Below are 24,797 nucleotides of genomic sequence, written 5' to 3'. Positions count from 1 at the left end.
GGTAGTTTTTCTTCTTTCTTGAATGTTCTTTACTTTATGTTGAATTCATGGGTGTTATCTTGGTCATTAAGCATGTTATCATGTTATCTTGTGGAGTGATTCAGCATTGGTTTGTCAAGTTTTTCTTCTTTGCAGCTTGATCTTGTTCTATCAAAAATCATTGGAATAAACTTTTTTATGTTTTATAATGTTTTTGAGTTTAAAATTTCTTATATTTTATAAAGAGTAATATTTTGATGATAAAATAGTCTTTTGGATTGGTTAATAAATGAGTTCTTTTGGAATAATAATATGTTCTCTAATTTTTTTTTTGGATATTTTTCGTAATGATATCTAAAATGACTGATATCTAGCATGAGTTTATGAAAAAAAAAATTATCATATAATGATTAATTTTATAAATATAAAAGAATCAATTGCTTTGGTTACCTGATCTATTATTACAAAAGACATATAATATATATTAAAAACTTATCTCATTCCATGTGAATTTATTTCTTTATTTTTAATACATATATATATATATATATATATATTAATAAATATATGCAAAACCAGCCATCTCTGAAATACTGAGATCGAAGAACATTATCTCATCAATTAAAAAAAAAACTTGGAATCTTGTACAATTAAGTCATACAAATTAAACCTTGAAATCTAGTAAAATACAAAATATGAGTGCTATTCTCCAAACAAGTACTTAGTATTATGAAAAGCAGCTTGGATGATAATCTGTGAGTAGCATTGAATCCATAGCTTAGTGAATCCCTTAGAGATATGGATTTCCATGGCTAGATAACCCCATAGCTTCAGCCGACAAGGAACAATGGAAACCAATAAAAGAGAAGAAACAACCAACAACTGGTTGATCTCCCAGGAACCCCTTTTGCTTGCAGTTAAGCCACTGAGATGGAGAGTGAAAAATGCTTGTATATTCAACTCTTGATTACTCCACACTTGCTTCTTTCACCTTCCACAAAGCCAATTAAACAACTATCCCTTAAACTTGATCCCCTTATATGTAGAGAACAGATTAAAAATATGCAAAACGTATTGAAATATACACACCTGGGGAATTGCTGGATTAGATATTTCACAGCAAATTAATCCTGACGATTAGGTCCAGAGTGAAACACATTATAATACAAAAGTACTGTCATAGTTGATAAAGAAGACAAATATTTTGCAATCTGACAGTTGTTTTTTGAAGTCTGGGAAGCCATAGATTGGATGTTTTGAGAAACTGTGACACGGAGAAGCAAAACTAGTCCACTACGTGTGAAAATCAGAACACAGACAATCCACCAAAACCAAAACATCAGATTAGGTATTTTCATGATGAATCATGATAAAGACAAGTAATCTTCATTAACCCCATATACAACTAACAACAAATATCATATAAGGTTGACAGAGGCTTCAAATTTTCAAAGACTAATGAAACTCTTACCCGAACATCTTGGGAATATTCATCCATAACTCTCTGAACCAAGCTTCTCATCCACAACTTGTTCTGTAAACCTGGAGAGTTAACAACTATTGATGGAACTGGAATAGTGCTCCATACATCATAATTCCAATTTAAAATCAATATCAAGCAGAACAACTATAGACACCTTAAGGATACCTATAGTACTAATTACCGAAAAGCATAAAAGAATGATGAAAATAAGAAGAGGAAATGCATGAAGGTGTGTGATGAATGAGTGGCAAGCAATAACAACGATCCCTGTAACACGAGAAATCGTTAAGCATAATCCCATTCCAAAACCATCAAAGAATGACTGAAAAACACAAGAGGGCTTATCTAGAATGCATGGAAGATCGTGTATGATGGAGCTTCAAGTAGAAGAGAGAAAGGGTATGCAAAATCGGTCTTTCATCACCTCATGGACATCAAAATACGTACTCGGTTTGCCCTATCTGCCTCCTTGGCACTGGCGGTGTTCTTCAGTATCTCCAACTGTTGAAGCACCTGCTCCTCAACTTTATCGATAGAATTCAGAAGCTTCTTCCGTCGATCTGATTCCCCTTCCGGTAGATTGGAAAACTCGAACACAATCTTGGGCACTTTGCCACCAGCGGGTGTGACTTCCCGAACCTTAACTCCAACAGACTTGGGAGGAGAAGCAAACAGTTCTCGAAAGACAGAAGAAGGTGAAAGAAAACTGAACATTATTCGGTTCTCAAAACCAGATTGAGATGAAGCAGACATTGTTGTTTCGAGGTTGGTCTCCAAACGATTCAGACAGACAAAGAAAGCAAGATTAAGAGATTGAAAGAAAATCAAGTAATGTGGCAATAGTGCCAATCGTATTATTATATACTATTTTCACTTTTTACCTATTCGTATAATTATTTTTTGGTTTCCGAAAAGAAAATCTAAACAAAGATTACCCTTCTTTATTCTTGCTTTATTTAATTATTCAATGCATTAAAATTTTATGTTTTAATTGCTTCAAACTCACGCTACAATTTAAAATAATAATAATTACAAATCAAATTACTTAATTCCATTTATTACCTCGTTCGATTCAAACAAAATCAGTCACTAGCAAAAAAAAGTTATTCTAACTAAATTTAGACCTACTATATAATAACAAAACTACCATATTTTTATAATAAACTATAATTTTAATTCTTAATATCTCTTAAATTATATATTTATTTATTTATTTATTTTATAATGGGAGTTCTTTTATTGGAAATGTAAGTATGATGTTTTTAAAATCTAAAACAGAATGTATATAATAAAAAAAATAGTGATATAATATTTTCAAAATAAATGAAAATAGAATTTTAAAAAGTATTATTCGAATAATTTCAGATAATAACTCAAACAAAATTTGACGAGATAATCATCACTTCAGTCTTACTATATGAATACAAAATTTATAGAAAGATAATCACTTTCAGAAAAATGTTTAAAACTCTTCTAAATTTTTATATATCTAAAAATTATCTACAACAATCTAAAAGTGATTTAAAAAAAAGTGTAAAAAATAAGAAAAAATTTGTTTTAACTTTTTTTTAAAAAAAAATCATCTTGTGTTCAACAATAAGATGCTAGGTTCAACTTAGGATTAGATGAAAAAGTTTAGAATTTTGAAAATTTTGTTTTAATAGTTTGCTCTCTTTATATTTATGTTAGTTATGCAGGTAATATATTTTATTGAAAATGTAAGTATTATGTTTTTAAAATCTAAAAACAATATTAAATGAATTGTTTTTAAATTTTTTATATTTGTATAATGAAACATTCAACCTATCCAATCCAAGAAATAATTCAACATGTTCGAATTGAACAATTTATTACTAATTTTTGTTGAATCTATAATATTGAATATAACAATCAAGCATCATTCAATATACCTAACAAAATAAAATACACATTTAATTTTAAATTAAACATAACGTTGAAGTGTCATAATTCAAAAATCTAAAGATTAAAGATCCTAATACTCTTCATAATCATTATCTTGATGTCCAAATTGTAATACTCTTCATAATCATTATCTTGATGTCCAAATTGTGGTGCATGATGCTAAGTGCTCCTTGCTTGGCGTGAGCATTACAAAATTGGGATAACCTCTTTGATAACTGCAAACAAACAAAAGTGAACATGCAAATTTAACAGTGTAAGATACAAGTTTTGAAAGAGTAAGTTGATTCTATGCCATGAGCTCAATATAAAGGTAAAGTTGAATGGTACAACAATATTTTAACCAGCAGTAGCATGGGTAGGGTAATATTCATTTATATAATCATATAATTTACTCAATCAAGAAATAAAAGCTCTGTATACGAAACCAAATCCGTATTGCATTTTATCATCAACACGATCTCTAGTGGCTACAGAATAACAGAACATTCTCAGCACTTCAAACATCCAAATACCAGGATTATTGATCATACTTTCTTTCTTTAGAATTAATTATAATGTTGACTACCATTTACATTTAAATTTAATTAAATCTATTAAGTACCACATAGTCAGATTTTACTTGTTGATTTTTTTTTTACAGAATGAGAAATTGATAATTGTATAACATCAATGATTGTAGAACATTTGTCATGTGTACCTCCCATAGAAATTGATGAACTATTAATGAGGTAGCACTAGAGCTGTCAAAATGGGTACAATCCAACGGGTAGGCATGTATGGCCTATGATTTAGGTCAAGTGAAACCTTGGGCAGGGACAGAAGTAGGATTAGAACTTTCTGTGACCAAATCAAAAAACAAAATCATGATATAAAGCTTATGTATTATGTTATATATAGGTGTTGACACTTGATCATCATATCATGACTATATAGTTGTTCACCTTGTAATACATACATGCTAAACAAGTCACAATAGCACTAGAGAAAGCAACAGGGGATAAAGAACTACGACAAGATTAAAAAATCACTTTAAATACTGAAAGTGAAAAAATGTTTCTACCTTGACTTGAATGCAAGTTCAATGGATGAGCTACGAGGTCCAACCTTTGCTTGAAAAGATGAGAAATAATTTACTTAGATGCATCATATATAATCTATATAAATCTGCACAGCATTGCATCAATTTTCTTCTACCTTTAGCAAGAAGTTTTTATTAGCAAGGTGGAGTCTGGGATATTGTTTGCTGACTAACACAGAAAATTAGATTGTATCACATTGGTGCGACTGCAATAAATTTGAATACATCTAATTACAACGAAAAAGAATACCTTATTAATAACTCAATCCCTAAGTCAATATAGTTTGTAAATCCAACAACGGAATACTCTTCAAGGGGGATTCATCACCTCTTGAAGTGAAGTTTGTGACTTTCAGTATAATATATTCTGATTTAACAAGAATAAAAGTAAAAATTGAATTCTATCAGCATTGTGGTGGCTAAAACCAAGGAAAATGTATCCAAATATAAATAAAAATAGGTTTAGGTCTTGAATAAACTTAACAAATACTCGCTAGGATAGGTTCGAAAATAGTTCTGATACCATATTACGAAGTATACTTTAAGTCTAACTCAACCCCATAAAACCGGCTCATGAGGTTGAGGTTTGCACCCACTTATATATAATATCCTCATCTCTAGTCGATGTAGGATCTTCAACATAAACAGGGTTCTAATTCAAAAAATCTTTTAATGCAATAACCTCAACTCAGAAACCTAAGAAAACTTAAGTATTGTTGGTATCGGAAGGCTAAAAGTTCAGTCTTGCAAACTAGTAAAGAAAAACGGATAATCTATTACATGTACGACACTAAAGAAACTCAGATACATGTACAACACTAAAGAAACTCAGATACATGTACAACTTTCTTATAAAACCAAGCAAAACACATTAGTAAGTAATTTAATTTTAAGAGATGCAACTAACTTCCATTAATACTAACTAACAAGCCAAATTTTGTACTAGTTCACTCAAATCCTAGGTTACATCTAACCTCTTTAAGCAAAATACTTAAGATGTTCTAATAAGTGTCATAATTTGGTAATATTTCATGTAAAAAGATAGGCATTTATGGACTTTAATTGATAAAATAGTTATAATTTAACCTCTAATTTAGAAATTTGAACCTTTTTTACATATTTTTGGATTATAAGATGAATATGAACGATTTATTCTCAAATTTGTGTTAATTTCATGAATCTATGGGAAAATGGAGATAAAAAGGATAAATGAGAATAGATAAATTAAAGACAAGATGAAAAGGCAAAGTTGGAACATTGAAACTCGTCCAAACTCGCCCAAGCAAGACCACTCCAGAGGGACTCGTCCAAGGCTCGATTAAGCGAGTTCACTTTGGTGAAGTTTGGCTTTTTCTCATTAAACTCTCTTAAGCAAGCAATATTTCCCTTGAGCCATGTCACTTAACCCAAGCCCAATTAGGTTAAATAGAAGGCGTGAGGCAAACCCTAAACATCATTGGGAGGATATTGAGAGATAGAAATTCCTAGAGGAGGCGGTCATCAAGGAGAAACACCATGGATCTTCTTTTCTTGCTTTTCATGCTTGTAATGACCAATATAAGTGGCTAATTCTTCCATTTGGGATTGAGAATGATATGTTCAAACTCTTATGTATTGATGTGATATTTATTTATCATATTTTGTTCTTGATTGATGATTGGTATTGTCATTTTATTCTTAAAGTTTGAATCTTTATTCATGATTTTGATCCTTAGATTTGACTGGAAAGTACTTCTAAGCATCTGACCTAAGTGATAATGCTTAACATATTTGAATGCTAAGAATAGATTTGAAATGTTCTTTTTTTTATAACATTTGTGTGTAATGAATGATAAGAAGTTTTTAAATATGTGAGGAATAGATATTTAGGAGACAATCTACGAAAATGTTATCCTTTCACATATTTTGCTTTCGGCATGGATTGGAAGAACAAATTTGCTTACAAATTGCTTACGAACCGCTTACCTTGCTCACACACATTGATAGTCCGGTTGGTAAACAATCTGACTTTGAAGAAGATGTTTAGGATTTTTGGTTTCAGAATTGGGGCACGAATTTGGGATTTATGTTTTGGAATCAGTTCAATGGAGTCTTTAAAACTTAGTGAATTCATTGACGAAGTGAAGGTAATTTTAGCCACGCATGTATATGATATAATTATAAACAACAGTGGCCAAAAATGATATTTAACCGCCCACACTTTTATTTTTTTTAATTATGTATGTAATACATGTACATAAATCCTTCGAAAATCATTCCCTCTTCATAGCGCCAACATTACATACTAATTAAATTCGTATGTAATCAATTTTGGCTTACATGCAAAAAAAATTGTATCTAATGCCTATTTACATATTGAATTAAATATGTATGTAAATATTCGTATTTAACGCTCACTTTACATACGGATCTAAATCTGTATGTAATAGTCGGTATGTAAATAAAAAAAATTGTTGTAGTGGTAGTATTCCTATAACTGACGCTAAGTTTAATTATTTAGTTTTATATCCATTATAGCATCCCAAAAAGCAATGCTAAATTTATTATTTTTAATATGTAGCCTACTTTATGTTAGTTAAACCTAGGGATGGGCCATGCGGGTCGGCCCATAACCTGCTAGTAAAAAGCACAGGGCAAGCTCAGTAAATCAACCCGCTTAAGCGCGCCCCGCATAACCCACAGCCCACACAGGCCAACTGCGGGGCAGGGAGGGTTGGCCCACTAACCTCCATCTCTACTCTGCAACCTCCACGCACGACGACATCATTCCACCTCCACTTCGCAACCTCCACGCACGACACGCACGGTGGCACGACCAACCTCCTCCACGCACGACTGTGCTTCACGCTGTCGAGAACGTACACTCAGTGTAGTGCTTGCTTCTACTTCCGACATTTGGATCACTTGTTTTATATTTTGATTTCAGTTTTTAGGTTTATCTGTTCCCCTCAGTTTATTTAGTAACTTGTCTAGATTTGAGAAATTAACAACAAGCAACCAAGTTTTAAAACTTAGAGGACTAAACCAAGCTGAATCAATGAAATAAAATAAGATGAGAGATATCGGCCGTTAATATTAATAATGAAGAGATTGTTGAGTATCCCGAACTTAGGACTTGGATAAACTACTTGTGTCCTAATGCAATTATGGTTTCTATAAACACTATTAAGGCTGATATTGGGAGAATGTATATGAAAGGTTTAGTGATATTGATGCATAATGTGGGTTGTGTCTTGATGTCGCTACAAAATGAAACTCTACTTACTTGATGATTAAAAGTGTTCTTAAATATCAACTTGTTTTTGGAAGCTTCCACATGGTTGATGAATCTTATAAATATTGCCCTTCAGAGGAAGAGTGGGAGAGAGCTGGAAAAATTTGTAGGTTCTTATTACCCTTTTATGATATCACTAACTTGATTTTTGCTACAAGTTATCCTACTTCTAACTTGTATTTTTTACAAGTTTGGAAAATTCAATGTTTGTTGATGGGAAATGTGAATGATGAGGATGTACTAATTAAGAAAATGGCTAAATTGATGATAGTAAAATTTGAGAAATATTAGGATGGATATAGCGTTGTACTTGCATTTGGTGCAATTTTAGATCCAAGGATGAAGTTAGAAACATTAAGTTTTTGCTTTGAAAAAATTGATTCACTTACTTGGGAGTTGAAATTGGAAAAGATCAAGAAAAAATTATACAAACTTTTTGTTGAATATTCTACCAAAGGTTTGACAACATCATTAAATGTTCAAAAGCATAAACAAGGACAATCTTCATCCTCATCTATGTCTAAATCAAGTTTTTTTTATGTAAGTTACTTACTTTAATAATGCACTTTAATTCATTTTTAATTTTTTTTTTGCAGCGGTCCATTATTCATGTTACTAACTTAATACATTATAATAAGAGTTAAAAATGCGCAAGCTTCAAGTAGCTAATAAAGCTGGAAGGACAAAACTGAACACTTATTTGGATGAACCAACTTTGAATTTTGACCTTTTAGAACAAATGGATATGATAGAATGGTGGAAATATAATAGTTAACACTTTTCAAATCTTGCTTTAATGGCTAGAGATTTGTTGAGCATCCCTACAACTAAAGTTGCATTTGCATTTAGCATTGCATTTGCATTTAGCATTGGGTCTCAAATTTTTAACAATATTGGAATCGTCTTTTTCCTTAAAATGTGGAAGCAATAATTTGTACTTCTAGTTGGAAGTATGGATTTTCTAAGGATAATTCAATTATTTTAATTTGTCTTATTTTTATTGTATTATTTTTATTATAAATTAATTAATTCATTTTCATTGTTTTAATGAATACATATAATTGGGAAATATTATAATTATCAAAAAAAGTGGATGAAAATTCTTATAAAATGAAAAAATTTGAAATGAAAGAATAATGATGTTTTTGAATTTTTATTTTTAAAGTTGTTACAATATTCATCCATATATTATATAGATAGAAATACATTAGCTTTTCGTCGCATGTGTTTAGGACAACTTTTCCTTAATTGAGAATTAAACGCTCCCAACACGAAAAGTATATGCTTTACAAATTAATAAAATAATATTTTAATTTTAAATATTGTAATATTATTATGAAGTGTATGTTTTTACTCTAGTTTCAAATAAATCTTTTCCATCTAGAATATGCAGAGGTTTACGAATATGATATCTACATGTTGAACATATCTAGCAGCAATTTGTGACCGGTGTGGTTGAAATGCTCTGGAAAGCTCAGATGGGGACCGTAATGCAGACCGATACTTATTAGTAGCGATCACCTTCACATAAAATTTCGATCTTCACCTTAGTGGTCCTGTCCCTACACCGCTTCCTGTGCACGGTGTGTTTTTTTCTACCATGTGTTATAGAGTAGTGGTCTAATAATCTACGTAATGCGACGGATCACAAATTTTTTCTGTGACATGTATCTATCTATCTATCTCTTGCTTCTTCTCTTTCAGACGTATAAACCTTGATGGCCAATGAAACAAGTTACTAGAAAACTGGGTGCAAAATAAGTTAACAATAACCATCCAATAATTGAGCTGGCTGCTGCCACAATAACAACAAAAAAGCATCTAGGACGGCCAGTAAATGTTAATTAAGTGTTAAACAGTCAATTGTTGTCTTACTTAGCAAATGACCATGTGTAATTGTTTTACGACACTCATTTGTTTATTATAAATACACCTTGGTTCATTGTCTTCATATTCACACACACATACACCTCTCTTAACATCTTAGCTCAAATCAATGGCCAACCAAAACTCTTTCCCCCTCTATGAGAAACACTGGTACAAGCATACTTATAAAAGGGTAACGGAGAGTTTGCTCTTAATCCTTCTCTTGTTGCTGCTTGGCTACCGCGTTATCTCTGTCAACAACTACTCTTTCCCTTGGTTTGTTGCTTTTGTCTGCGAATCATGGTTCACCATCTCTTGGTTTTTCACCCTCGCCACTCAGTGGAGTCCAGCAGTAATCAAAACCTACCCAGAACGTCTCTTACAAAGGTATTGACTCCATTTGCTTACAAATAGCTAACTATACTTTCATTTATAATGCCTTGCTAATTCAATTACCATCAACTGTTTTGTTACTTTCTTTTATAAAACCTATAATTATCATCAACAGTTGTTGTTACTTTCTTTTATAAAACCTATAATTATCATCAACAGTTGTTGTTACTTTCTTTCTATGAGCAACTTTTGCTGCTACTGATAAAAAATATTTCTATTCTAACGATGAGTTAGTAGTATATTTTATCATTACAAATAGCGAGTAAAATTTTGAGTGTAGACATTAAATATGCATGCATGCCTTTTTTGTTGCTATTAGTGAGTTTTGTGAGCAGTGTGCAGGATCTTCCACCAGTGGATTTGTTTGTGACAACAGCAGACTCTGTCCTTGAACCACCCATTATCACAGTGAACACTGTGTTGTCTCTGTTGGCACTTGATTACCCACCTCACAAGCTTGCTTGTTATGTTTCTGACGATGGTTGTTCCCCCCTAACTTTCTATGCTCTTCAAGAAGCCTCCAAATTTGCCAAGTTTTGGGTACCATTCTGTAAGAAATACGACGTGCAAATTAGAGCTCCATTCAGATACTTCTCTGACAAACTTGAGGTCTCCACGTCCAACAACACACCACAATTCAAACAAGAATGGTTACAAATGAAGGTAACTTCCATAATTATATATATCATAATGCAAACATAAACATTATATATTTTTGGACAAAGGAAACAGAAACAGTCTGTTAAGTCTTTGTTAAATAATACATAATTTCCTCAAATCTATTTTCTACAGAATGGAGTTTCAATTAATAGGTGATATATATATATATATATATATATATATATATATATAAAATAAAAACTGATATCATCACATTCTCTAATATATCACAAATTTTATTTGTTGTAAGTCTTGATTTTATAATTTTTAATACATTATAATCAAATTAAAATTATATATCAGGAAAAAAAATTATTTTTTATTTATGGTATATATCAGGCGGCATGTTTTATTTGTTGCTAAGTAAATCAGCTTGCTGTTTTTGGTAGGAGAAGACGTCTTTTTTATTTCCTTAATAGGAAAGTTTTCATTGGTATAATGTGGACATTTGTTTATGTTTCTTGGTCTTTTACTTGTTCAATTAACTACCTGGTATCATTATATATATTTATCATTTTAAATTTTATTTACTATTCGTATAATCAAAGTAAAAAATTTTAAAATGTTACATATACAAAAAAAGTTAGACTTAGAAAGGGTCTAAAATATAAATATATTTTATTTATATTTATTAAAAAATGATAGGTAATTAAAAAAAAGTTGTCAAATAACATAGAAGACATTCTTAATTTCTTATGAAAATAATTTCATCTATTAGATTTTTAGAAGATTATTTTAGCATACAATTTTTGTAAATTTTAATAAAACTATATAGGAATGTGATAACTAATAAAATTTCTTTTAAATATTAGATTTTTGTTGGTTTGATTTTAATGAATCTATAATACGAGAATTTAAATATTTGAAAGAACTTTATGTATTTATAATATTGAAAAAACCTATGATTGTTTGAAAAAAAAATTAAAATCACAAAGAGAGAACAAAAAAAATTGTAAATTTAGATAATGGAAAGTAAAAAATCAATATAGTTTTCAATATTTTACTAATTAAATGATTTTATCTTAAAAAAATGTAAGTAGCATTTTTTCATATACCTAAACTGTAACTTGCCTTAGCATCATCTTGTTCACCTTTTTTAGTTCAAACAACAGATTTAATAAAATTGTGATTTTTGTTAACTAATAATATTAAACCTGAAATCTTAATTGATAATACTAAGGATAAGCACTACAAGAAAATCATTTAATGGAAACTAAAAATAATTAGTTGTTATATTGACTAAATTAGAGATCATTTTAAAGACTAAAAAAAATATTTTCTAAATTAGTTTTTATGATTGATAAATAGTTTCTAAATTACTAATTAATTAATTAGTTATGAAAGTTCTTGCTACCTACCAAATATTTAAAATTTAAATAATTGATAGTTAAAACATTGATAGATAATTAGATATCAATTTAGAAACTATTTATCAATAGGATAAACTAACTTAGAAATCAATATTTTTTTTAGTATTTAAAATTATTTTTAATTAATTTAGTCACTATACCAGCTAATTATTTTTTGTCTCTAAAATTAATTTATATTTAGTGATTTTATTTGTAGTGAAGATTGTTCAACTGATTTAATTTTGGAGAGAAGTTATATGTATGACTGAAAGATAAAAAGGATAAACTATTCTACCACATTCAACAAATAGAGAAAAGATATGTAATGCCAAAAATAAAACTTTTTGGCTACTAATATATGAAAAGCATGAAGACAACTAAAATCAATAAATAGTAACTAAACTACTATTAATTTGACTTAAGATTAAAATAAGATGGTGTCTCTGACCAGAAACTTTCAAAATGGTTGTGTCGTTGTGTGTCGGCAGGATATGTATGGTGATCTTAGCAGAAAAATAGAATTGGAAGCATCCCAAAAATCAAATCCAAATTATGGAGACTTTGCTGTTTTCTCAAACACTGAGAAGACAAATCATCCATCCATAATCAAGGTATATGCAACACTTATCTAAGTCACAAGTGTTGAACTATTCAACGATATCAAAACAAATCTTATTCTTTCTATATTCATTTCCGTCACGTATCTTCTCTTGTCATATGATTGTTTTTAAATAGTAAATTTTGTTTTGTTTATGTTACAAGCAAAACAGTATAGGGGCACACTGGTTTCGCTGCCCGTCTAAAAAATAACAAATTTTTTCCTAAATAAAAGGTTGAATCTGAATATAATAGTATTATTAATCATATACACTGTGCGTGAGTTTGTGCAATATCTGATTTTGATGTGCAAACATGGATAGCTTTTGGCGAAAAAACCAGAATTTCTCTTCAATTATTCTGCGGATTCAGCAGTGTTTAGAAAAGTATAATAACTTGAACATGTTTTTCACTTTATTTTAATAAAAATGCCACTGCTTACTTATATTATGAATTTGTTAGGTTATATGGGAGAACAAAGAAGAGCTTGAAGATGGGTTACCGCATTTGATCTATATATCTAGAGAGAAGAGGCCAAAACATTCTCATCATTTCAAAGCTGGTGCCATGAATGTTTTGGTGAGAAACTGTCTATTTTGCTTTTCTGATATTTTTCAATGGTGAATCTCACTTCATCAATGGTGAATCTCAATGGTGCATATATAGTAAAAAGTTGTGTAAGTCTCATGTGGTTAGGTTTTGCTGTATGCACTAGCATATTCAGTTTGTGAACTCCTTCATTACACTCATCTTTTAGCCATGTTTTTCATCACAAACTCAGATAATCTTTGAGTTTCTCTCCTTTGATTCAACTTCCAATTATATTTCAGACAAGAGTCTCGGGGTTGATAACCAATGCTCCCTTTATGTTGAACGTGGACTGTGACATGATTGTAAATAATCCAAAGATTGTTCATGATGCGTTGTGCATTTTACTTGATCCCAAAGGGCAAAAAGAAGTTGCATTTGCTCAATTTCCCCAACAATTCTATGCTACATTAAAGGACGACCCTTTTGGAAACCAGATGGCAATTTTGATTAAGGTGGTTGAAATTAAATACTAATCTTTATAGTACCATCTAAGTTAGGTCAATTTATTACTTCTAAGAAAATCTCTTTCTATATAATGCAGTACTTTGCAACTGGATTAGCTGGACTGCAAGGGCCTTTCTACGCTGGAACAAACTGCTTCCATAGAAGAAAAGTTATTTATGGTCTTTCTCCAGATTACGTTCACAAGGGTACATGTTACAGAGATACCTTTATGTTTTCATGATTTCAGTTTCTGAAGATACGATTATAATTTAGTACTGTGTTCAGTATATAGTTTGCTGTTTTAATCCTTATATAAAAGTGAAAATCAAGTGATAGTATTACTTTAGTATCTCAAGAAAAAAAAATATTTAGTCATTCGATTGCATAAAACAAAATTTTATGCAATTTTTCAATCATACAAAAAATTGTGTTAGTTTAGGTTTCAACGTACATACACGTAATTAAGAACATTTTATTATGGAATTGTTCTCTTGATCTAGAACCTTCAGGGCATGTATGATTATATTAATTTTAAGTGGAAATGTTTCTTTCCAAAGCAAAGGTAGAGATAAAACTCTCCTGATATTGGTTTAAATATAAAATAACCTAATTTAAGCACATCAAATTTATATCAAAATTCTCTTGATGTAAACCATTAATTTCAGCATATCCGTGAATGGAATATGCATCTATTAATTTAATTTTTATTGTTTATCTATTGTTTATTCTAGCCATTTTTTCAGGAAACAGCATATCAGAGGAGGAATTAAAACAAAAATTTGGAGCTTCAAAGGAGATAATGAAGTCAGCTGGTTGTGCTTTGGAAGGAAGAAGATATTCGCCAAATGCTGATAATATTGCTCAAGTTATTGACTTAGCAAGCCAAGTTGCTAGTTGTGGATATGAATATGGCACAGGATGGGGCAAACAGGTATATTAAACAACCATTTAAGAGAGTTTATAGAAATATAGTTATTCCAGCTAAACATGTGCAAGTCTTTGATTAATCAAACTTAAAATTGGTCAAAAATAATTTGTTTTTTAAATTAGTTTTAGCTAACTTTTTACAGCCACATAATCTAGAAAAAATATACTTTAATACGTGAATGAGTGTAAAAGACAAGACATCATAGAAAGTGAAGATGACAAAAATCATTATTATTTAACTCTATTCATACATATAGCTAAGATTAATTGATATTTATGTTTTCACCTCTCTTCTCTCACTCAAATATATAAAGAGAACAATTACTCTTATTTTAAGATTTAACTGTATTTGTAATTCATCATATATTAAATCTTACATTTTCTTATCTTTTACGAAAATAAATTAGACTTAAAAGTCAACTTTCCAATATAACTTTCTAACATAATATTAGAGTCATTAAAATTTTATCTTAATAAAAATCATACTGTACCATGACACATATTATAACATCTCTTTATTTTTCACGTTTGATATAATGTGAATACACAATGAAATTGATAGTCTAATAATATTATAAGTATTGGAGACTAAAATTTTATATTTAGGTTACATGTGAGACTTTATTAATGCAATTGAAACGTGGCGATTATTTTGAAGACTTGAGAATAAACAAATGTAACTCAACATTCTTTTTATATAATGGATTATTTATAAAATACATTCTATACTACTACAAGAAAATCATGAAATATAAACCAATTTTTAGATATCAAAATAATTAGTTGCAATAGTAACTAAACTAGAGATCATTTTATAAACTAAAAAATGGTTTGTAAATTAATTTCTATTATTGTTAAATAGTTTTTAAATTGGTATCTAATTAACAATCAATGTTTTAACTACCAATTATTTAGTTTCTAAATTTGGTAGCAAAAACTTTGGTTGCTAATTAGATATCAATTTAAAAACTATTTAAGGTCTCTAATTTAGTTACTATTGCAACTAATTATTTTGGTCTCTAAAAATTAATTTTTATTTCATGATTTTCTTGTAGTGGTATTAAGAAAAAAAAATGAGAAATAAGTGTATAAGGTTTACTTGCAAAGTAATTTATTTATTTTTCATGTATAATATTGTATTGAAATTGAAGCTGAAATGGGTTTGATGGAAATTATAGGTGGGTTGGATATATGGATCACTAACAGAGGATGTGCTGACTGGACTGACAATACATGAAAAAGGTTGGAGATCAGAATTGTGTACACCAAGGCCCATTGCCTTCACAGGCTTTGCTCCAGGAGGTGGCCCAACTACAATGGCCCAACAGAAGAGATGGGCCATAGGGTTGCTGGAGATCTTTTTAAGCAAGCACTGTCCTATATTTGCCACCCTTTTTCATAAGCTTACTTTCAGGCAGTGCATAGCATATATGTGGATTATGAATTGGGGGCTAAGACCATTCTTTGAAGTATGTTATGCGTCTCTTCTTGCACACTGCATCATCACCAACTCCAATTTCTTGCCACAGGTAAACAAATTAAACAACAACAACATTTAAACAAAACACAAATCCAACTCTACGTTATTCTCTTTTTGCTTTTAAAACTGCATAAAGCATTCTTACTTAATCAATTATCCATAATTTTACATTTGAGGATTGTTAATTATATAATCCTTAAATATAACTTAAGTGTAACCATCAAAGTAGAAATTGAGACTAAATAAAAGGTAGAATATTAGACAAACTGTATAAGAGATTGTAGGTTTTTTTTATTACTTGGCATCATTCCCAAAATTTTCTTTATAATATAAATGATCGGGAAAATATTAAAGTAATTATTACTAGTTTAAGGTATGGATAGTAAAACATGATAGTCTGACTTGTTTTAAACCCTAAAATTCATTACTGACTCGTTAAAAGTGGGGTGGGACGACCTTACCCACAAATATTATACTGGATGAAATTTGTAACACATCTTTTCATACGATGGACTTGTGAGATGGTGGGTTGACCCACTACTTTTCAATTTTTTTGTTTTTTTTTTGTTTTTTATCTATTTATTTAGTTGTATTGATTTATATCATTTTTTGGACAATAAAAATACAAGAAATAACTTTAAAATTGAATTAAACTTTAATATTTTAATAAAAAAATATTTAATATGTAACAAAATAAAGTAAATATCAATAATACTTCAATGAATTATATGATGTACAAAGAAATTAATGTAAATAAATTTCTATATAAAATATTGACAACCACAAATATTTATTTTAAAAGGATGACATTTTCAATGTAAAAGTGTCAAAAATAAAAAAATGACTGACGGGCTAACCCGATAAAGTGATGGATTAGACGGAATAGACAAATATAGACTGACAAGTTTAAAAGGTTGAGTCGTCCTGTCTAAATGATAATAAGTTGACAGGTCATTTGTCATATCCAACCCATTTATCATCTCTAATTTAAGGAGATAAATAGAATTTTTTTACTTAGTGAGGATACAACCATATATTTTGTTTTGATTCAATTCCAAAGGTCAACTTTTTACTATGTTTATATTTATTTTGAATACATATAATATGAAGGTTAACTTTGTATTTTGTTTAATTCAGGAGCATGGCATATGTATTCCCGTTGCTTTTCTTGTAATTTACAAGGTATACACTGTATCAGTATATTTAGCAGAAGGGCTATCAGTTAAAGCATGGTGGAATAATCAAAGAATGTCAAGAATAACACCCATGAATGCTGGTTTTTGTGCTTTTCTCAGTGTCCTTCTTAAGAAATTAAGAATATCTGAAACTGTATTTGACATAACAAAGAAAGATTTACCCCCAACAGATGATGCTGGAGATGACAAAGATGCTGCCCGGTACACCTTCGATGAATCCCTAGTTTTCTTGCCAGGCACTACCATTTTATTGTTGCAGTTGACAGCAATAATGATCAAGCTATTAGGAATGCAAGCAGTGGTGGCAACTGAAAGCAAGAAGGATTGTGGAATTGGTGAGATTTTTTGTAGTGTTTATTTGATAATTTGCTATTGGCCATTTCTAAAGGGATTATTTGAGACAGGAAAGTATAGGATCCCCATGTCTACAATATACAAATCAACTATCTTAACATCTCTCTTTGTACACCTATCTAGAAACACTGTTGCTACTTGATCAGGTTTAGAAACTATGAACAAAAACATGATGAATATAACAGAATATTTTGTATGCATATGATGCATTTTCAATGTTTACATAATGTAACTATTTATGCATAGACATAGATACAGTATGTTTTTAAGGAGTTACTAAATTAAAGGTTTATTACTATTAATATATTATTCAAATGCATTGAGTAATTTGGTAATTACGTTTTTTTAAAATAAACTAAGCATTTTCAGTTTAAGCAAACAATTGGACAACATATAAACCAACAAAATAATTTGTTTAGAATATTTTTCATTTTGGAAATTGATCCAAGATTGTTTAAACGACTGAAATATTTATAGAGAGAGAGAGAGAAACTAAAATGGGGAAGTTTAAGATTTTCCCAACACACTCAGAATATCATCATCTTTTATAGAAAGTGAGTCAATAATACTTTATTCTCATATAATAAATGAAAAGGTTAAACTTAAAGAATCTCTTTAATTATGAAAATTAAAACATAAGAATAAATTTAAAAATATAACTGCTATCAATCTTAACAATCAAATATTTAAAAAAAAAATTTCTTTTATAATTTCTTAAATTTATTCTTCAGTTTTATAATTAAGAAGTTTCATATATATCTCATCCATCAAAGATAAAATTAAATGAACAAAATACTAAATTATTTTTTTCAAAACTTAATTTAAACTATAATTTATAAGACAATTATTTTTTAAACTATTAATCCTTACACATTTTATATAGAGAACTTGAATATATTCTGTTTATAAGACAATTATTTACATCATGTGTTGTACAACAATTTTGTTTTCTTCTAAACTAAGAAAGATGAAACATGGATAAAGAGAGGGCTTTATATATTTACATATAGGATATTATAATTAAGTTATATTTTTCTTTATTTTAGTTATATTATTTAGTTTAGTATATTTTTCACTTTAATGTATCTTTTTTTAATGGTGGAACATGACCGGCTTTTAAATTTAATTTTACACTATATATTATAATTCAATTGTATTTTTCTTTATTTTATTTATATTAGTTTATTATTTTTATCACTTTATACTTCATTGCATATTTTAAAAAATATAACATAACCCGTTTTTAATTTAATTTTACACTATATATTTATAATTAAATTATATTTTCTTTATACTATTTATATTATTTAGTTTGATATATTTTTTTCCTTTTTTAAACATTAATATATCATTTTTAAAAACTAGCATAAGTAAATTTTATTAACATTTTTTTACTCAATTTATAAGAATACAAGAACACATAAATAACGGAGGAAGTTATTTTCTAATAATTTTTTATTTGAGTTAACTTTCAAGAAAAATAATGTTGCAGTTGTGTTTTGATCCAGATTTTTATCAAAAGATTTATGCTCAGTTATGCAAATGTATTTATATATAAAGTAAATAAAAAATTTGAAAAGCTTTTAAAAAAAATTGGATGAGTCCGCTAGATAATCCAGAATTTTATGAAAAGATTTATGTTGGACCTATGAAAATGTGTTTATATATAAAACAAATAAAGAATGAAGAGTTTATAAAAAAAATTAACTCATATCACAAATGTTATTAATATAGGAGACTCATATAACAAAATCCACAATTCATCTATCAGACTTTAGTTCTTTTCAGAATACAAGTTACATAAAACACATCATGTTTAAGGTCTATTTCACAAGTTATTATAAACTGTTTTTCCTTTTTAAAACCCTTTTAAGATGTGACATCTACTACTATTATTATTATTATTTAAAATATATATATATATATATATAATTCTTATAACTTATACGGTCTTATATGAATAATTATAAAAATATAATATATTGATATATATTTATATTATGATTAATATTCTCTCTATCCTTGGAGGTAAAGAAAAAGACCATTATATGACACACAACGTCGTCTCATAAATAGTTTGTTTCATTTTATCTCACAACATTATGGTTCACATTTACTTTAAATTTAATTTATTTTACTTAATCTTGTAGTCTTCTTCTTTGTTTACTCAATTTACCCATACTTTTTTTCTCTTAATAAAATAATGTAATACCATAATATACATGCTAATTAATTCTACAACAAAGTTTATTAAATTATTTTTAAGATAATTTATTAAAATATTGTAAATTTAAGTGCTAAATATATTTTTAATACATCGATTCTTTACTTTAAATATTGATATACTCAAAATAAATAATACTTAATTTAACTTAATAAATCTAAACATTCATTTATAATTAACACACTGTTAAAAATACCAATATTTAATACAATATTTCTTTATTTTGTTAAACACAAATTTTAAATAAATTATTATTTAATTTAACTTATTAAGTTTACACCTCTTAATTAACACATGAAGATGCTGAGAAAAAAAAACATGAAAATTGTTTTAAAAGGAATTAATCATTGAATAAGTCATGTATAAGTAACACAATTTCAATAAAAAAACTAAAATAAATAAAGTTCTTACGATCATGTATGACTTCAAATATTTTTTTAATGTTAAAATTTTGTTAATTATACATAACTTCAATTAAATTCTAATCAAAATATTAATTAAAGTTGTACATATTGAGCACAATGTTCCATTTAAATATTTTTGAATCATCATGACACGATTTCTTTCTTTCACCTAATCAAAGTTAAAGAGATCTTACACCATCACGATTTCTACACAATTTAACCAAACTTATAAATAATTTTTTTTCTCTCCATTTTAATAATAAATAAATAAATTACAGAAATTTAGTGAAAATATCTCAAACTTGTTTATCACTATAAATGAAAAAAAAAACTATATTATTAACTTAGGATGATATTAAAATAGTAATTATAGCCTTGAAAGAAGAAAAGTGATAAAATTAAAAAAAATCCATCATTTCGAAGAAGATTATTTGAGAAAGGGAAAGATGTGATCCCCTATTCAAAATAAGTAAATCAACTGCATTAACATGTTTTATTTCCACGAGAATTTTTATTTTATTTCTAATATATGGAAAAAAATTATTTGTCAACATTCAATTTTATATTTTACTTTATATTATAATTACAATCAAAGCTGAAATATATTCAAATTAAAATATTTTATATTTATTTTTTCGTGAAAGATGTATTTTGTAAAACCTTGTCATATTTTAGTAAAAAAATATAAATCATTCTTTGTTTCACTCGAAAAAATTTATGCATATAATATATATATATATATATATATATAAAAGAATATTGTTGGCTAAATTTAGAAATGAGATAAAGTCAAAGTTAATAAAAGAAAAAATCCTATTGTATAGTTTAATACAGAAAATTTAACAAAAGAAAGTTATTTCTTTAATTTTATTTTACATTTTTAATGTGTATACAAAGAAAAAGTTAGATAAATGTAGTTATATATTGCATTACAGAATATTTATTTTTAAATAATGAGATTATTTTTTTCTATAAAATGAATTTAAATTTACCAATATACATTTTTGTTAGAAATTTACATTCAACATTATATTTAAATTTCCAATTTATTTCTACAATAACGAAATCGAATAAATTGTGCAAGACTGTAACAGTGACGAAAATGAAATCTGTGATGGAGAAAATAAAAAACATTAAAAATGGAGAAAGAAAGGGGAAGACAAGAGGAAGCAGTGTCAACAACTTCTCAAACTCTCCACTTGGCATTGCCGACGGCCCCAAAGACACCGTCTTTACTTTCCATTACTCATTCCTTTTCTCTCACTAGATTTCTGTTATTACTGTCTTCCCTTGAGTTTGTGTGTGCCAAAGCACAGAGAGAGAAAGATGGCTATGGACCAATCAAAGGCTGTGGTGTTGAGAGTGAGTTTGGTGGTGGTGGCTCTCTGCATAGCAGGATACATAGTGGGTCCCCCTCTCTACTGGCATTTCGTTGAAGGTTTGGCTGCAGTGAGCCACTCTTCTCCTTCTACTTGTGCCCCCTGCGTCTGTGATTGCTCTTCTCAACCCATTCTTTCCATTCCCCAAGGTCTTTCTCTGTTCTCTTTCAGATCTGATTTCCTTAATTACACAATTACCCGTTTCATGATCTTGCTAAAAAAATCATCTTTTCTTAATTGGGCTGCCTTTGGATGAGTTTTTGAGATCTGGGCACTGATGGTATTTTTATTTATTTTTGTTTTTATTTTATTTGTGTAAAAAGTGGGTGTTAGTTCAATCGGGGAAGTTGAATCATGACTACTTCAACTGACTTAAGCAATTAATTCTTAAACTTGTGGTTCTGTTCTCCGGGATGAGTGATTTGATGAGACGACACTGTTGATAAAACTTGCTAAACGATGGTGCAGAGGGGTTTGCTTCTTTACCTCTGTTGTGCTAGGCTTTTTGTTTTTGCTTTGGACTTAAGTAGACCAGTGAAGAGTTAGAGGTTTCAAACTTTTACATGAAACGCTTGATGGGACTGGCTAGTACAGTTGTTAGAGCAATGGAAACGGTGGGGTTTTAAAATCTTGATGAATTGCTGACAATAATTTGCACTTGAACTTTCAAGTGAATGTTAGTGCCTAACAAGAAACCTGATCTACCTCTCCCGCTTCCTCTTTACACTTTACCATTGTTTTAAATTTGATATTAAGAATAAGTTATGAAGAAAGTAATTGTCAATTGAAGTTAAAAATTGCATCCATGTTGATCTGCACTTTCACTGTCAAATTTATGAAACTACTTAGAAACAACAGATGTGAAACTAAGTACCATAACCTTGGGTTGCTATTATTTCCTTCGGTTATCACTGATAAATCCACAATCATGTTAATTATAATCTCATTTTTTTCGTACTATGACAACTATTGTAGTTCCAATTGAGTGTCATCGTGGTTAATATAGTACTTCCTTGTCTTCATCTAATTGAAAATTGAGCATGTACTAATTTCAGTTTCTTTCTGTGTTTCTGCAGGGCTGAGCAACACTTCCTTTGGAGGTTGGTTTTGTCTCCTGGATGAACTACAGTGAATTATATAATAATCCATCCATTCTTGATATACTTTTTTCTGTGCAACACTGGTATAGTAGAACTGTTGGAGTTGAAGTAAATAATGTTAAGTAACTTTAAGCAGTAAGATAACTATTAGTTCTCCTCAGCGATCATAATTTAGGATCATAAATCTCATGCATCTTTCGTATGTTTTCCCTTTTGATTGTGAAAAGCGAAAAAAAAAAGTTAATTCTTGGCCTACTTTCATGTTTAAAACATCTGTTTATCTTGAACTAGGTCTACTTTAGCGCTTTTAGTTTATGTCACCCCAGTATTCATGTCATTTGCTACATACAGTTTTGGTACTTGTGTTGCAAAAGATTGCTGAGGCAACTTACAACCTATTGTGTTTAAATTAAGGTATCAAACTAAATGTCAATGTCAAAATCCTTCTTGTACTAAAATTTTCCTTAGATGTTGCTTTATGATTTGTTGCCCACTTTAAATATTATGAACAACAAATTTTAATCTTGTACTGGATAAGCCTCTGCTAGAAAACAACATGAAAACTCTATAGCAGAAGTTGTACTTCGCCAGCAGCAGCTGCTGCATTGTCACAAAACATACTATTTTCATTGATGCTTTTTTGTGGTTTGAACTATTATTAACAGCTGATCTTCCTTTTCTTGATTGGAACTATTATCCAGATTGTGCAAAGTCTGATCCAGAAGTGAGTAAAGACACCGAAAAGAATTTTGCAGAGCTATTGACAGAAGAACTGAAGCTGCGGGAGAACCAAGCCATGGAAAGTCAGCAACATGCTGACATGGCACTGCTTGAGGCAAAGAAGATTGCATCTCAGTATCAGAAGGAAGCTGACAAGTGTAATTCAGGGATGGAAACGTGCGAGGAGGCTAGGGAGAAGTCTGAGTTGGCATTAGTGGCGCAGAAGAAGCTCACTGCATTGTGGGAACTCAGAGCACGTCAGAAAGGGTGGAAAGAAGGGCTTGCCAAATCTCATGCACACTCTCAAGGGAAAGTGCAGAGTTCTTAGATACATGACAACATGGCCTCCATGGAGCTCAGTGGTTACATAATAGTTTTCAAGCAAATGGTTTTTGGATACTGATAATAGAAAAAGGCAAGTTATGGCTCTCACGTGTGTTTGTGAAAGTTCAAGTGTAACATACAAATGTTGTTGTATTTCTATCATTCATTTTTTTATATTCAATCCACGTGTATCATCGTTTAAAGCAAGAAATTGTAAAATGTTGTGATAAACTTCATAAAAATTATTTACTACTATCATTTTTGGTTTTTTTTTTTGCTTTAGTTTCGAACCAAGGTTCAGACTGTTGCTTCTTCGTCACGCCTGTTCAATTTTTGGCTTCATTCACAATGATAAAAGGACCATCAACTAAATTAATTTTGCTCGATCATTTTAAAGTATGGTTATTCAGCTCTTGAACCTTAATTTACCAAAGAATCTTTTTTTTTTCTTGCTACAATATATTTTGCACTTGTGTGAGTATTGAATAATGTTCAAAATGACTTTCCATAAATATTTTTAGTATACTGATGGTGTCCATAATGCAAGAGAGCACACTGATAAACAATAATTTTGAGAAGAAAAAATATATGAATAAGAAAAAAAAACTTTCATAAGTTAAAATTTTGAAAAAAAAAATTATAAAATGAACAAATTTAGTTTAATTTTCTTTTCATATTTTTCTCTCTTAAAAATTCATTTAAAGAAGTTTGTAAAAGAAGTCTTAATTTATATGAAGAAGACTATTTAAACTCTTTCTTAACCAATATATTATCTCAATAGATTAGTAATATAAGTATGTTAAGTGTATGTTATTATAATATTTAGGAAAAAATACTCAAGTTTGTTCAAGAAAAAAAATTGCTTGTTCTAGATTAATCGTAACATTTTAGGGTTTTGTCGAAAAATGGAAACATGCAACCCTGCGCCGAGGTACACATTTTGTCCAGAGATATACGGGATATAAATGCAAAGTGAAAACTCAACCTCATACCTCATTTAAGACCTTACTATTTTTACAGCTATGCCTTTTAAAATATTTTAAAAAATTAAA

At 29.1% G+C, this 24,797-nt stretch overlaps 3 protein-coding genes across 6 annotated transcripts; 2 read left to right on the top strand and 1 right to left on the bottom strand.

Moving 5' to 3' along the window:
• Positions 1-618: 618 nt before the first annotated feature.
• Positions 619-2,275, bottom strand: LOC137810365 (protein POLYCHOME-like). 3 transcript variants are annotated; one of them, XR_016517162.1, is made up of 3 exons: positions 1,887-2,275; positions 1,069-1,521; positions 619-970 (listed from the first exon to the last, which is right to left on the bottom strand). XR_016517162.1 is itself a non-coding variant. In XM_090296990.1 (3 exons), exons 1-2 carry the CDS (start codon positions 2,213-2,215, stop codon positions 1,470-1,472), a joined length of 381 nt encoding a protein of 126 aa, XP_090153116.1. In that variant the 5' UTR covers positions 2,216-2,275; the 3' UTR covers positions 1,066-1,272; positions 1,451-1,469. The 3 variants fall into 3 exon arrangements, 2 of the variants coding, with proteins under 2 accessions (XP_090153116.1, XP_090153115.1); XM_090296990.1 differs by lacking the exon at positions 619-970 and having other exon boundaries at positions 1,066-1,272; positions 1,451-1,521; XM_090296989.1 differs by lacking the exon at positions 619-970 and having other exon boundaries at positions 1,066-1,521.
• A 6,999-nt stretch (positions 2,276-9,274) lies between these two features.
• Positions 9,275-17,794, top strand: LOC137833188 (cellulose synthase-like protein H1). Of its 2 annotated transcripts, none has more exons than XM_068641559.1 (9): positions 9,275-9,990; positions 10,332-10,659; positions 12,494-12,616; positions 13,065-13,181; positions 13,433-13,645; positions 13,735-13,843; positions 14,381-14,568; positions 15,743-16,093; positions 17,182-17,794. In XM_068641559.1, exons 1-9 carry the CDS (start codon positions 9,734-9,736, stop codon positions 17,734-17,736), a joined length of 2,241 nt encoding a protein of 746 aa, XP_068497660.1. In that variant the 5' UTR covers positions 9,275-9,733; the 3' UTR covers positions 17,737-17,794. The 2 variants fall into 2 exon arrangements, with proteins under 2 accessions (XP_068497660.1, XP_090153987.1); XM_090297861.1 differs by having other exon boundaries at positions 9,692-9,990; positions 10,339-10,659.
• Positions 17,795-21,281: 3,487 nt separating this feature from the next.
• Positions 21,282-24,003, top strand: LOC137833201 (uncharacterized). The gene is made up of 3 exons (XM_068641565.1): positions 21,282-21,750; positions 22,678-22,701; positions 23,403-24,003. Exons 1-3 carry the CDS (start codon positions 21,549-21,551, stop codon positions 23,747-23,749), a joined length of 573 nt encoding a protein of 190 aa, XP_068497666.1. The 5' UTR covers positions 21,282-21,548; the 3' UTR covers positions 23,750-24,003.
• Positions 24,004-24,797: the final 794 nt, after the last annotated feature.

The sequence above is a fragment of the Phaseolus vulgaris genome, chromosome 11, assembly GCF_051622355.1.
Source record: "Phaseolus vulgaris cultivar YP4 chromosome 11, ASM5162235v1, whole genome shotgun sequence".
NCBI lineage: Eukaryota > Viridiplantae > Streptophyta > Magnoliopsida > Fabales > Fabaceae > Phaseolus > Phaseolus vulgaris.
This window is presented reverse-complemented; position numbering and strand designations above follow the sequence as displayed.